Below are 15834 nucleotides of genomic sequence, written 5' to 3' on the forward strand. Positions count from 1 at the left end.
AGTAATGTATAGTAGGCATTTTACATGCACAATATTACTGTATTTTCAATTCACAATTGGGAAAATCGTACAAAATGCTATATTTTCACGTGAGTTCTTGCTACAATTAACAAACCCATAGGCCCATTTAATAGAGCATTTTAGCAACATGTTTTCAGTTTTTAAACATTACACGTATATTTATACACTTTTTCACTTACACGTATTTTAAAAAAATACAAACATTACTCAAACTATTCTATCAAACTATTCTAGCAACACGTATTTTTGTCACAATTCTCCTAAACAAATTGTAACTGATTTCTTATTATTTTCATATAAACCTCCAATTTTTTGTTTATTAATTATGTAAAGAGTTATGGCAAAAATAATGTATTTTTTTTAATTAAATTTTTTGTTTTCAAGTGCAAAATATTACTGTATTTTCAATATTTGACTATTTTTCCGTACACAATAGAGAAAATCGTACAACAGGCTATCATAAATGACTGTATTTTCACATGCACAATATTAATGGCATTAACTTTACTTGTGGGGTTGTTTCTCAAAAAAAAAAAAAAAAAAAAAAAAAAAAACTTTACTTGTGGGCCTCACAAGTCTGAAGGTGAACGATTTTCCCCAAGCATACATAGCTATCATTCGATAGAATCATTACTACGGTCTACATATACAATAGTACACCCTTGTTATTTGTTCTTAGACACAAATCTTGGCTGTGATCTTTTAAGAATATTGAGCATTCGCATTCTCGATGTTAAAAAAGAGATCTATTATTCATAAATAAATAAAAGATCTATTTTATAGCAACAACAAAAAAACGAAAACAAAAATTACTCTATTTATTTCTACTCACACGACATGTGAGTTTGATAACATTTATTTTTATCAACTTATTTTACTATTCAGTTTATTTTTACTATTATTTTTAGGTTTCATTGCACTTTTTAGTATTATTCATAAGTCTCACTGTACTATTTCAGCTAACTTTTACATTTATCTACAACACTTTTAGTAAAAAGTTTTCAATTTCAGCAAAATAAGCGAATCTCAAACAAATCCAACATGTCGGTTTTTATTTTTCTCATCACATTTAATACTATTCATTTTTTAAATATTTTTTTCACTCTCTCTTACTCTTTTCTTACTCATGACAGTCAGTGCCTCCCTTAACTAGTGTCTCTCTTCACCATAACATAACCAACCCATAGCCACCACAGCCCACCACGACACCACCACCACCACAACCATCAACAGCCACCGAAAACCACATCAAACCAGCCCACCGCTACAATTGACCACCACCACCACACCAAACCCCTACCTCCAGCTCTTCACTGCAGCCGCAACCCATTATAACCGCCACCACCACGCTAAATCAATCCACCACCACATGACCCACCAAAACCCAAACTCACGCCTCCCACAACCCACGCCCACCAAAACCCAAACCCACACATCCCACAACCCACACCACCACCGTATAACCTATGCCACCATGGCCCACGTCACCACCCCATGACTACCCATTAGCAATCCACGGCCTATAAAACTCGAAATCAAAACCCATAATCCACAAAACTCAAAACCTACTATACCTCCACCACTTAAAATGTAGATTCGAAGCCACCCACCAAAATGCTTATCCAAATCCCTGCCAATCTACAACCACCCCAAATAGCCAACCAAAATCGGGAGCGAGAGTTAGAGCGCGAGAGGAAGAAAGGAGAGAAAGATAGAAAAGAAAAGAAAGAAGAAAGAGAGTTTGAGAGTGAGAGAAAGAGAGGAAAGAGTTTAATAAATAAATCTGAGAAGATTGAGAAGATTAATAAAATATATATACAAACTTACTGTTCATGGTTGCTAAATTTTTTTAGCAATACACACCCAGATAAAGCTCAATTTAAGCCGATGTTGCTAAAATAGCCATTTGGGGGGTGTCTAATGTTCTAACTAAACAATTTCTTAGAGCACTGGCATTGGGGGTGTAAACACCCCCAATTGCTATTTTACAACCTAAGACAACAAAAACTCACTCCATCCGAGTTTGTATACTTAAAAAAATTTGCAACTTATGAATAGTAAGGTTGCATATATACAACCTTAGAGCACTAGCAATGGGGTGTAAACACCCCCCAACTGCCATTTTACCATCTAATTCCTTAAAATTGGGCTCCATCCCAATTGCTAAACCTAAAATATTTTCCCAACCCGCTACAATGAGGTTGCATATATGCAACCTCACTGTTCACGGGTTGTATAAAAAAAAAAATTATTTTATTAACACTTTTTTCTCTTTCCCCTTCTCTCATTTCTTTTTTCCCTTTCTCTCTCCTTCCACTCCTTTCTGTCTCACTTCTCCATATCTGTCTCTTCTCTCTCTATTTCTCTATTCTTTTTTCCTCATCTCGATCTCCCCCTCTTCGAATCGACGATTGGTTCAGTGGTGGCGTTTCGGTGGTCGTGGTCGTAGCTCGCCGTGGGTGGGTTCAAATCAGCATAGGTAGGATTCAAGTGGGTTCAGATCGCCGTGGGTTGGCGTGGGGCCGTTGGTGCTCGTGGGTGGCAATGGTTTTGCTTGCCGTGGGCCGCCACAAGTCTTAGTTTTGGTGGTTGTGGCAGAAAATGGATCTGATTTGGGTTTTTTTTTTTTTTTTTTTTTTTTTTTTGGGTTTGTGAGTATGGATTTGGCAATGGTGGATGTTGATGGTGGTAGTGGTAGTGGTAGTGGCAATGGCAGTGGCGGCGGACGGTTTGGGTTTTGGATTTTGTTTGGGTATTTTGAGTTTCAATTTGGGTCTTGGGTTTTGTTTGAGTTTGGGTTTGACTCTCTGTGGTGGGTTGTGCTAGGTTGATCGGTGGTGGGTTTTTGGTGGTGATTTGTGGTTGTTGTGGTTGGTGGTGTGGATGATTGTGGTGGTTGTTTTGGTGGTTAGTGGTAGTTTCAGTTTTGATTGGTGGTGGCAGTTGAGTTTAGGTGGTTGGCTTGATCTGGTTTGGGTTTGGGGATGATAAAGAGACAATGGAGAGGATAGAGAAAGAGGGCAGTTTTATTTTTATTTTATTAGGTAGTATATATTATTTTATTAAGTTGTATGTAAAAATAAAAACTGGAATGTTGGGTGAGTTGTAAAATGAGATGGTAAAATAGATAAAGTAGATTTTTAGATGGTAAAATAGAACTTTTTTGCAAACTCGGCTGCTAATGCTCTTACTATTCATAGGTTGTAAAGAAAAAAATAATATTTAATTTAGTGGTTGTGTATGAAGAGAAAAGGATAGTAGAAGGAAAGAGAGAGAAAAATGTTTTTTATTATTTTATTAGGTAGTTTATATTATTTTATTGAATTGCATGTAGAAATAAAAACTGAGATATCGGGTGAGTTATAAAATAAGTTAGTCAAATAGATAAAGTAACGTTTGAGGATGTAAAATAGGTTTTTTTTGCATCTCCAAATGCTAGTGCTCTTAATAGCTTAAAGTTTGAATTGTACATCCATTCTACCTCCTATTTAAAAAAATAATTTACGTGTTAAGACTCATTTATACTCGAGACCTTCACTTGAAAAGAAGTGTTAAAATAAAGACAGAAGAAAAAAGAAAGAAGAGAGAGAGTCTGAAAGTGAGAGGAAGAGAGGAGGGAGAGTTTGATAGATAAATCTAATGAGAGAGAATATTAATAATATATATATATATATATATATATACACAAACTTGAGATTAAATTCTGTAAAGACGTGGTGTAAAACTCATGTTTTACCCCATTCAATCCCAATATGCTACATCATCTTATCACATATTTAAGAATAAATAAAAACCAAACACAATCAATTCTAATACTCATATAAATCCAACCAAATTAGAAGTTTATTGAAATGTTATTAGATACGGTAGGATATATTGAATTCTAAATAAAATGCTAAAATGACAATTTCTTATTAGATGGTATAAAACATAGATTTTACACCCTGCCCTTACTGAATTTGAACTCATATAAACTTACTGTTCATGGTTGCTAAATCTTTTTAGCAACACACCCAGATAAAATATATATACAGCTTTATATGGGTGTGTGTTGCTAAAATAGCAATTTGGGAGGTGTCTAATGCCCTAACCAAACGATTTCTTAAGAGTTTAAAATTTGAATTGTATATCCATTCTACCTCCTATTTAAAAAAAAATTTAAAAAAATAATAATAATATACGTGTTAGGACTCATTTATACTCAGACCACCACTTGAAAAAAAGTGTTAAAATACCATATTGGACGACGGAAAGTTCTGCCATCCCCAAATCAGCTATATTCTTGCAATGCAACGTGCAAAGCTCTAAGATCTTGTATCTTATCAAAAAAAGAAGAAAAAGGTCTAAGATCTTGTAAGGTCGATGTTCCATGAAGTACTTTGATTTGATTTGTAGAAAACATTCCTAAAAGATGCTAAAAAGGATAGGCTTTGCACTTGCAGCATGGGGGTGTTAAGGGGCCTTGATCTCTGATGTGTACTTTCTGCAAGTTGGAAGCTAGAGATCACTTGTTTATGAATGGAGGTCTGAATAATTGTCTAATGGCCGAAAGATGAGTGGTACGGATCATAAAGTGAGATGGGCTTAAAATAAACAAGCTACACCATGGACTGTCTGTGGTGTGAGGAGCAATTGATTCGAGAAGGTGACGCAAGATGTTGGACGAAGGTGTGCATGGTTTAAGAATTTCAAACATGCAATCCAATATTGGATCCTTTGCTGCATCTGGAAGATGCCTACATGCTATATCTGTAATTTTGGGCTAAACTTAAAAGCAAGAGCTGTACATGAATTAGGAGAAGTATCTCGTGTAATTGTGTATCCTGCGTATATATCTCCTTCTCAACATATTGTGTGCAAGACATCCATATACCAAATGTATGGATAATGTCGATAATAGGAAAAAATCATTATTGCTCAAACAATCTGTAGTAACTTGCAAGGACTTTATTCAATATTTAACACAATACAGAAAGCCAAGCCAAACTCATTGTAGTATCTGGAAGACTGGAACTAAAGTGAACAAACCAGAAGAAATACCTTTTCCTCAAAAGTCTAGCAAGTACAACATGTTCAACTAAGACAAACATTTATCTCAGATGGATTGGACGCGATTCACGCAAAAGAGAAAAAAATTTCAAATAAATAAACAAGACTGTTTTTCCTACGAAGCAATTAAGAAAATCTTTCCAACATTATCTTGAATCTGATAACTAAAAAGAATCATCATAATATTTGTGATATCAAAATTGGAATACATTCCTTAATGTCAATGGGAAAAAAAATCACATACTGCATATCTTGGTTCTAATATCAAAATTTCAATTACAATCTGAGACATAAAACGCAATAAAGGTCCAGAGTCTACTTAATCTTCTTCTTTGGCCTCAACTGCAATTAGGTAAAAATAGGATTACAATTTTGTAAACCATAGATATTAAGCTGTCAAGAATTACACAGCAAATTAATACTGGAATGTACATACGACAATTGTTAAACAACTAAAAAGTACCTGATTGCTATGGCCACACTTCTTCTTCCGGCAGTTTACGGCCCTTGGGTGCAGACGTGCATAACATCTAACACATCAAAATTGAAAAGATAACGATTAGTTGAAAATCCTATTACTGCTGATGCAAACAAAACATAATAAAAACACCAAATCCAAAGCTGTCCACGGGCATATACAATAATTATTAACTTGCAACTTTTCAAAACTGGTGCTTGCACAAACAGACACATAAAATAAACACTTTCAAAAAAATATTTAAGTTAGGGGTTGCTAATGGAAACCAAAGTAATCGATTTGTGAGGGGGTGTTAGTGGTTGCCCTTTCTTTCCCACTATTCCAGATTTTTTATTGGTAAGTTCGCACACCCAATGGATCTTGAACTAGACTTCACCCTCCACCTTGCTCCTACAAGGAGAAATGGTGTTATTTGAGCTAAGGCTCATTGGCTTCTTCTCCTCTATTTTAACTATTACTCTAAAATTGCAACTAATATGAACAAGTTAATACAAATCAAAACTTTTATAGAAAAATTTAATAATCCAACACAAAAATCCATGAGTACTCCTCTACCACTCAACTAACTTTCTTTCCTCCTCTTGTTCTCCTTCCAATTAGCACCTCTCCCTATATTGTAATAACTTATCATGTGCAGTGAGCATGCTGCTTACAGAATAAATGTAGGCAATCACCCAGAAGATAGTCAAATACAGGAGATATACCACACATCAAATCAACTGTAGTGAAAAGTACAGCTGAAACAGTTTAAAAAATGAAATTTATTATAGGGAGCTAGGATGCCCTCCTTTGCACTTAAAAGTAAACAGCAATAGAGGGTTCAACTTATAGTCCCACCAATAGAAAACTAAAGATACATGAACACATCAAAAACAGAAATGTATCACCCATAGCACAAAGCTCCCACTTCTGCAGGGTTCAAGAGAGGTGAACCCATCACCAGTTTATAAAGTTCAAAGAATTAGAATAGTGTTTATTACCAGCGAAGCAAATATAAAACTTGATATTATTCCAATGTGGGATAAACAATTGAAAAACCACACTAAACAGGCACCAACAATGATGGGAAAAATCATCTTGGTTAAGATCCTAAATTGTAAGTTGGGTAAGTTCAAACTTTAGATTGTATAACAATCAGAACAATCAAAAGTTCATAGATCCAGTGAAGAACACTAAAATTATTGAACCCATCAAAAGATTAAAAATAAATTTATAGTGCATAGCATTAGATCAGCTTTTATCACCAGTGAAGAAATATAAAAATTGATAATGAGCTGAAAGTATTAGGATTAAAAATATTGAAACACCCAAATAACCCTAATAACAGAGTCGCAATCATGATAGAGAAAACTGTCTTGGTTAAGATCCTAAATTGTTAGTCGGGGATGTAAAAATTTTAGAACATATAACGATCCCAACAATGAAAACATTCCAAGTCCAGTAGAGTTGGTTTTGAGCGAATTAAAGCAATAAACAAGAAACAAATCATATTTAAGGTAAATTTTGATCAAGATTTGGGTGTGGTTGTTACAAAATACATATGATCCTAGACACATCTCCACCGGAAGGCTGATAGCCTGTATTCTCTTCACTCTCTCAAGCATTCTGAAGGATCACCTCATGGGAAATTTTCAATGATTCTTATGACAAATATACTATGTACCACCCATGAAAATCAACTGAAATAATGAGTCCAGCTGATAAAGTAAAAGAATGGAAACCAATATTGGGAGCAAGAATAACCAGTTCTGCACTTTAACAGCAGAAGTGGCTAAGTTATTGTCCCGTCAGTATATGAACAAAACATATCAGAGAAAAAAGTGAAGAAAATTTTTTTAAAAACAGCTCTGCCACTAGAATAAAAATTAATACCTAGAAGGGTTTGTTACAATAAACACACCTCTAACCACACCCAACCACCAGGATCTAATTGCCACTCACATTGAATCTCTCCCACTATAGTCTAGACAACAACGACATGCCACCCTTATATTCTAAAAGGAAATTATGATGTTCCACCCATGAAAATCAACTGCAAGTAATGTTAAGCTGGTTAGCTCATATGCTTGCTTTTGCTAAAGTCCAGCTGACAAAGTTGAAAAAGGGAAATTAATATTGGGAAAAGGCACAACCTCATGTGTACTTCAACAGAAAAAGAGGCTAAGTATCAAGTATGTCCCATCAGTAAAAGAACATATCTAACCATTGTCTACTTCTTTGAACATAGAGAAATGTACCGCTCGATTCAAATCAATATTCCAAGACACATATAAAGTCATGGTCAAGAGAGAAGAAAAAAATCAACTTGCTTAAGATTCCAAGTTGTTAGGAAAAGCTCAAACTTTAGATCATACAATGATCATGACAAGTTAATTCTGTAGTAAGAGAATAAATGTTTTATTGCTAAGTGAACTTTAACAAAGCCTTCTAAATAAAAAGTGAGAGCGGCCAGTGCAATTTAGCATCACCTGCACATTCCATCTAATTTTCCTTCACTATTTATCTAAATAAATAAGAATCAAGCATTATGCAGCATCAGGTTTTCAATGATTCTTTATGCCAAATATATTATGTACCATTCATGAAAATCAACTGGTGTAATAATGAGTCCAGCTGACAAAGTAGAAGAATGGAAATCAATATTGGGAGCAAGTTTAACCATTTTTGCACTTTAACAGCAGAAGAGGCTAGTTATTGTCCCGCAAACGTAAGAACATACAAATGGTTAACCACACCCAAACACCAGGATCTAATTGTCTCTCACATTGAATCCCTCCCAATATAGTCTAGATAACAACATGTCACCCTTATATTCTAAAAGGAAATTATGATGTCCCACCCATGAATATCAACTGCAAGCAATGTTATGCAGTTTAGCTCCTATGCTTGCTTTTGCTCAAGTCCAGCTGACAAAGTTAGAAAATGGATATCAAAAGAGGCCAGGTATGTCCCATCAGTAAAAGAACATATCTAACCATTGTCTACTTCTTTGAACACCCAGAAATGTACCCCTCAATTCAAATCAGCATTCCAAGACACATAAAATCATAGTCAAGAGAGAAGAAAAATCATCTTGTTTAAAGATTCCAAATTGTTAGGACAAGCTCAAACTCTGGATCATATAGTGATCAAAACAAGTTAATGTTAATTCTGTAGTGAGAGAAGAGATGTTTTATTGTTAAGTGAACTTTTAACTTAACAAAGCCCTTCTAAATAACAAGTGAGAGTGGCTGGTTCAAACACGCATCGCCTGCACTTTCCATCCAATTTCCTTCACTATTTATCTAAACAAAGAAGAATCAAGCATTATGCAGATTTTAAATTATTCTTATGCCAAATATATTATGTACCATTCATGAAAATCAACTGGCGTAATAATGAGTCCAGCTGACAAAGTAGAAGAATGGAAATCAATATTGGGAGCAAGTTTAACCATTTTTGCACTTTAACAGCAGAAGAGGCTAGTTATTGTCCCGTAAGCAAAAGAACAAATAATTCAATCAATCTATCAAAAATAAAAGTTGACATTGAAAACAACATTTCATAACCAATACACAGCTAAATTAAACAACATTAACTAGTGTTCAACTAATTGGGTCAATACCCACAAACGAAATCATTAAAAAAAATCACAAATTCAGACACCCAAATGATAAAATACTAAGATTTCAAAAACACAAAGTATTAAAAAAAAAAAAAAAAACATACTTGCGGCAAATCATCTTGTCTTGATTGTATTTGCGAGCTAAAGCCATCAAAGAAGGCTCTATGATCCCACCACGAAGTCTCAGCACAAGATGCAATGTCGACTCTGAATAACAAAGACATACACAAATTCAAATTCAAAAATCCTGAAATTCATTTTACACCCAATAAAAAAAAAAAATCAGAGTAATTTTTGAGAGATAGAGACCTTTCTGAATGTTATAGTCAGCTAAGGTTCGGCCATCTTCGAGTTGCTTGCCAGCAAAGATCAAACGCTGCTGATCCGGTGGAATCCCTGCTCAAAAAAAACAATAACATAACAGTCATTTCTGATTGTGAAAAAAGAGACAGAAAGCTAAAGTTTGATTTCAATCAAATAGTATACAATACCTTCTTTGTCTTGGATCTTAGCTTTGACATTGTCGATTGTGTCGCTGCTCTCGACCTCGAGAGTTATGGTTTTCCCTGTTAGGGTCTTCACGAATATCTGCATCTTTCTCTCTCTACCTCTCTACACTCTGTGCAGAGAAAGGAGAGAGTGAAAATGGCAAGGGTTTTATAGCAGTACTACATAGGCTTCTAGGGTTTTTCTCTGTGGGGGCAACTAAGATTGACCTGACCCGATTGCATTTTGGGCTTATAGGGGATTTATTCGGGCTTGAGCTTATTGGGCTGATAAAGTCGGTTTGGTATATGAACTACAACTAGTCCAACCTAAATTTTGCTAACAAACCCATAAGAAATCCCATTATTTTTTATGACATCTCCTGCTGAGGACTAAGGGTGTGTATGGCTCCAAATTAAAAAGTCAGTTTATTTTATTATTTAATTTGTTTTTACTACTATTTATGAGTCTTATTGCACTTTTTGATACTATTCATGGATCTCACTGTACTATTTCAGCTAACTTTTACTTTTATCTACCGTACTTTCAGCAAAAAATTATAAATTTCAGCAAAATAAATAGATCCCAAACAGACCTCAAGAGGTTTCGGTTGAGTTGCAAGCTCTTGACGTCTTAGTATTGAGTTAGCTTCACACTCAATGTAAGATATATTTTTGCTTTGAAAAACACATTTTATTATTTTCTTTTCAATAACTAGCCCCCTCTCTCTCTTTCCCTCAAGGTGGACGGTACATTTTGTGGCCTAATGTGATATTTTAAGTGGGTATTTTTTTTAATAACATTTAAGTGTTAGTTATTTGACTTTTTATTAAATACCATTGTTTTAATTTTTGAGATAAAAATATGTTAATTAATTTTTTTTTAATTAGGTTTTATTAATATCTCTTGTACAAGTTGTTGGAAAGTTGATTGTCAATAATTATTTGACAAGTTCATAATTATTATTATTATTATTTATTATTTATTTTTGGCTATGAAACACTTTAAGGTTTCAAATTATGTTGGATTTCCATTGACTCGATATATTGTAGACCTTCTTGGAAGTGAAGGAAGGAATGAAAAACCTATCTAATAAACATGTCAAGTTGAATTAACACGAAGAGAATTCATTTCAAACCATTTAAATGGATGGCTTGAAATTATAAATGTATTTATATATTTTTTAAGCATGAAATATTATCATTATAAATAGTAAATTCTACATGAATTCCAATAGCATGGATGAATTCTATATCTTCCATTCAAAAAAAAAAAAAAAAAATTATGGATGAATAATAAGAGTATATGAGTATATCATCTAAAATGCCAAAATTTTATTTTATTTTATACATATCATAGATGTGTAGAGATATTCAATTTTGACAAGAGATCTTATTCTCATAAGATTTCTAATTATAATGTCATTAGAGCATTCACAATGATACTCATAAATTGCCAAAAAGCTATTTATAACAACCCACACCACAAAAAACATGCTACATTCATGGTGCTACTCATAAATTTTTTACAAATGAGCAATTATAAACTGTCATCTATGGTAGTCTACTGTAGCTCACAGGTTATAAGAAATAATAATTATTTATTCTATTATCAAATAAGATCTCTTTCTCTCTCTCTCTCTCTTCTTTTTTCACCGGTTCTTTCTTTTTCCTTTTTCTCTCTCTTCTCTCTCCTATTTTTGCTATCTCTCCATCTCTATGGGTTTGGTAGTGGTTGTTGATTTTGGGTGTGGGTTTCTTGGATTTTGGTTGTGGTGTGGGTTTAGTGAATTTTGGCTATGGTGGTGATAAGTTTTGGCTGTAGTCATAGGTTTGGCTATGATGGTGGATTGTTGTAGTTGGCAATGGCAATGGTTGGTGGTGATTGGTTGTAGATTTTTTCTTTTTCTTTTTTCTACGATAGGTTGTGGTTGTAGGTGGTAGAGGTGGCTAGGGCTATTTTTGTGGTGATTGTTTTTTTTTTTTTTTTTTTTTTTTTTTTTTTTTTAATTTCAATAGTTGTTTATATTATTTTAAATAAAGTAGTAAAAGAAATAGAACTTTTGATGTTGTATATTGTAAAATAATTAGTAAAATAAATAAAGTAACTTTTTAAAATGCTAAGAACTAAAATTTTTAGCACCTGAATGCTCTTACATGCGGCTCGTTTCCATCCTTTTTTTTTCCCTCTTAGTTGAGGGCTGTTTTGTTGGCAGTGGGCTTCCTCCAAGCTTTGTGTAAGTTATGGTGAAAGTTGAAACACTTTGTAATCTAACCTCATTTGTTTCTGAACGACTTCTAAGAAATGGCCAACAATATTTCTACTTGCATGCCCAAAAGATACAAGAGTTCTCATGGATTACATTACCACACAGATCAGGCGGTGGGGTCATGTATACGTCCCAAGGGTGAGTCCAAAGGGTCCATCCTTGGTGAGATTCCACGTCAGTCCAAAAAAGGACAAAGATACAAGAGTATGCAGATGGTACAAATTGCCGTGACTGAAATTAATTCTAACCAAAAGCTGCTAGTCGTATGGTTAGTGGTAACATTCTAGTCCGAGCCATTTAAGATCAGTGATAACGTTCTACTCAATTATACTAGATCAGCAATATCAAACCTAGCAAAAAGCAAACATACCTAGAGTTTTAACACTACACCCAACCGACTGCCGATTTTTTTTTTTTTTTTAACGAGTCACAGACTGCTGATGATATAAACTGATTAGAAAGAAAACTGCCCACTTAATGAAATAAATTTGCACCAAGATATTAATACTAGAAGAAAGGTGCCCATCTGGTCTGCCAAACAAAATCATTTAAAGGATATGACCAACAAGGAAAGAGGAGTCATAAAGACAACACAAATTGTATGTTGCATACTTGCATATCGATCTTTGCTTCACAAAATCATATGGTAAAATATTAAATGGAACTTGAGAAAAAATCTCTTTTGCTTCAACTAAATGATAAGATGCAAACAAATCAAAATTCAAAACTACAAAGTGTTGTCTAAGGAAGTCAAGAATATGGTTGCATTTAGACTAACAAAGTCCAAGCAAACATAGCAGCTGAATCAACTTGATCTGATATGACAAGGAATCACAGCCTTCTACCCCTTCTGCCACCCTTTCTGCGAGTACTGTCACTGGGAATTGGGGTCACATCCTCTGAGAGAAAGAAAGGAACATTATAAGTATTCTCACATTAAGCCATAAATTAAAAGAGAAAAAAGAGCCACCGGATTTTAAACCAAGAAATATATGCAAAAGTTACAATAAATCAGGAGGATAATGGAATCTTAAATCAAATAGATATCAAAGAGACAAAGCTGAACTTTCAACTTATTGTGATTCATAAATCAGCTTTATAGGAGGTATCAATCAAGAGTGGCATAAAACATAAAAACTGGAGAAAAGGGCTGTCTTAACGAATACGTAAAAAATTTTTAGATAACAATCTTATTCGGAGGTGAAAAAAAGTGGGACTGAGACCAGAGAATAAGACTGAAGCAATGTAAAGATAAAAAATCTTACCTATGCGACCAATTTTCATGCCTGAACGTGCAAGGGCTCTAAGTGCTGACTGGGCACCTGGACCAGGAGTCTTAGTCTTGTTCCCTCCAGTAGCCCGCAGCTTTATGTGCAGAGCAGTGATGCCAAGCTCCTGCATACAGGCACTAAAGAATCAGGAAGCATTTCTAGACCAAAAGAACAACATTAATCACCAAAAATTTTGATTAAAAGACAAGTAATTACAAAAATACACATTCTTGAGGGCATATATATATTTTTATATACACACACACACGCATGTATGTATGCATGTATAATTTTCAATTAATAGAACTTAAACACATGACTTAAGTCAAACTGTATGTAAAAATGGAAAAAAGAAAACCAGGACGACCAAATTCACATAAATTATAATTCTGTAGCTGCGCAGCAATTAATGACTTATGGAAGAACCAAAGAAGAGAGTAAACCTTGCATCTTTGAGAAACATCTTGAGCTGCAAGCATGGCTGCATATGGTGATGATTCATCCCTATCAGCTTTCACCTTCATGCCCCCTGTAACTCGGAAAGGAGATAATTGTGTCACATAAAAAATAAAATACAGACTAACTGATCTTAGAACCTCAAATATCCACGATACACAGATTAACCAAATCCCCCAGAGAGTCTCAACCAGGCAGAGATAACCAGCAAACATCAACACTATTTAAGCAATTATTTTCCTTGGAAAGCACTATTTAAGCAAGTTTCAAACTTTAAAGTTATAAGGATTGTTAAAATGCTTGTGTATGATGCAAGTACAGGAAAACAAAACACAGGGGGAACAAAGAGCAAGCCTGTATCATACCAGTAATGCGAACAAGTGTTTCCCTTCCAGACAAATCAGTTACATGCTGCAAATCAAACAAAAAAACGTTATAAAAGTAAAAACAATACTTACTTGAACCAGAAGATTGTTAATCAACAAAATTATAGTTAATACTTACAATGAATGTGTCATTGAACGATGCAAAAATATGGGCCACACCAAAAACCTGCTCCCCTTCACGTGTAGCAGGTCCTAGGGTAACATTCTCCTCCTTGGGCTCCCTAGTTTTCCTTCTAGACTACAAATTATACAAATTCGCAAGTGTTACTAACATAAAATTGGGAAGAGCAAGAAACAACTGCTGCAAAAGATAGAAGTGACACAAATGGAAAAATTAATTCAATAGACAACGATAGCACAAATGGAAAACACATTCATACAAATTAATTAACTCAAATTTGAAAGGAGAAAGCTACAATGTGCCCCCTCTTTTTTCTATCATTCTTATATATCCAATATGTGAATTAAGACACATTCCCCTAATCACATGTTAGGTCTCACATGCAGACCCCATTTAGAAAGTTTTAAGTCTAATGCATGTATTTGACCATAATGCTCTTCCTCACCATAAATTCGAGTTCTGATCCATTTTGTTTTCATAAAATATCACAGAAAGCTAAAGACTACAAATGGGTAGAAATATCTACTTTTCTTGGATATCTTCGAAAAATAACGAAAATCTCTTGTTGGTTTAAAGGGTAGCTAGACTTTGCTTATACACAATGCATCTCTACTTCAAACTAAAGTAGCAATTAGCTTAAAAAAATATATCACATTATACATAAAAATCCATTTCGAAACCCAGAAACTAATATTTAAAAAAAAAACAAATGGCTTTCATTTTATTTTACATAATCCACAGACAAACAAAAATAAATCAAGCCAATCTTGTCTAATCCTATAAACCATACATGACCATATGACGCATAATTGAGTTGAAAATTTTCGATTTTTATAAGCTCTTCTCTTTTCTCTTTTTTATTAATTTTCAGATCGTTAAGCAAGACACAAACTGATATTTCGAACAAGTTCAGTTTTGTTAACAAATGCTGGTTTCAGATTTGAAGAATGGAAAAATCAAAAGAGAGATGAGATCTAGGGTTAGATTCTCTTACCATGGCTGCTGCGAGTGCGAGTTCGAGTGCAGAGAGCAAATGAGAGCTAGACTCGGCCTTAAAAAAACACTAGCAGGTTAAAGAAGATGTTTTCGTTGTAGTTTTATAGCTAGGGTTTTGAATGGGAAGCTCATGTGAAATAACGTAAATGCCCCTATTTCTTCTATAAGTTGCATGTACAAGCCTGAGAGTTTACTGGTATTTTGCTTTTCTAAAAAATAAAAAGTAATATTTTTAACACTACATTTTTTTTTTAAGAATCAGTTAAAATTAAAATTTAGTGTTTGACTTTTATTTTAACCAGGTGTAAACCCATGCAATGAGTAAAAATTTTGTATGTTAAATAGTGATTTTTTTTATTTATTTTTTTTTTTTTTTATGTTATGGGTTTTGCATTCAATAAAAATATATACATATATACATACATAGTGATATATATAGTATAATTTAATAAAAATATTTAAATTACATAATTATAATATTGTTTTATATAAATGAAAAAAAAATTATTAAAATTATTATTTAAATATACCATAATCAGTTGATTAATTTGAATATATCTAATAATATATATATTTTTTAAATGCACACCACATTCCAAGGAACACATGTAACATGTTACATTAAATTTAAATAATTATATAAATTTAGAATTGTAACATTTTTTTTCTTTCCAAATATAAGAATAATGTCTATGTT

At 33.6% G+C, this 15834-nt stretch overlaps 2 protein-coding genes and 2 non-coding genes across 4 annotated transcripts; all 4 read right to left on the reverse strand.

Annotated features, from left to right (window-relative positions):
- Positions 1-5196: 5196 nt before the first annotated feature.
- LOC126692170 (ubiquitin-60S ribosomal protein L40) lies at positions 5197-9803 on the reverse strand. The gene is made up of 5 exons (XM_050387674.1): positions 9644-9803; positions 9462-9548; positions 9257-9359; positions 5534-5600; positions 5197-5412 (listed from the first exon to the last, which is right to left on the reverse strand). Exons 1-5 carry the CDS (start codon positions 9744-9746, stop codon positions 5386-5388), a joined length of 387 nt encoding a protein of 128 aa, XP_050243631.1. The 5' UTR covers positions 9747-9803; the 3' UTR covers positions 5197-5385.
- Positions 8117-8218, reverse strand: LOC126693843 (small nucleolar RNA snoR99). The gene has a single exon (XR_007645555.1). It is a non-coding gene; the product is annotated as a small nucleolar RNA snoR99 (small nucleolar RNA).
- LOC126693844 (small nucleolar RNA snoR99) lies at positions 8891-8992 on the reverse strand. Its single transcript, XR_007645556.1, has one exon. It is a non-coding gene; the product is annotated as a small nucleolar RNA snoR99 (small nucleolar RNA).
- Positions 9804-12489: 2686 nt separating the features above from the next.
- On the reverse strand, positions 12490-15270 carry LOC126692171 (40S ribosomal protein S14-3-like). The gene is made up of 6 exons (XM_050387675.1): positions 15136-15270; positions 14139-14258; positions 14000-14045; positions 13622-13707; positions 13173-13302; positions 12490-12806 (listed from the first exon to the last, which is right to left on the reverse strand). The coding sequence occupies exons 1-6, from the start codon at positions 15136-15138 to the stop codon at positions 12739-12741; spliced, it is 453 nt and encodes a 150-aa protein (XP_050243632.1). The 5' UTR covers positions 15139-15270; the 3' UTR covers positions 12490-12738.
- Positions 15271-15834: the final 564 nt, after the last annotated feature.

Source organism: Quercus robur, chromosome 7, assembly GCF_932294415.1.
Source record: "Quercus robur chromosome 7, dhQueRobu3.1, whole genome shotgun sequence".
Classification (NCBI taxonomy): domain Eukaryota; kingdom Viridiplantae; phylum Streptophyta; class Magnoliopsida; order Fagales; family Fagaceae; genus Quercus; species Quercus robur.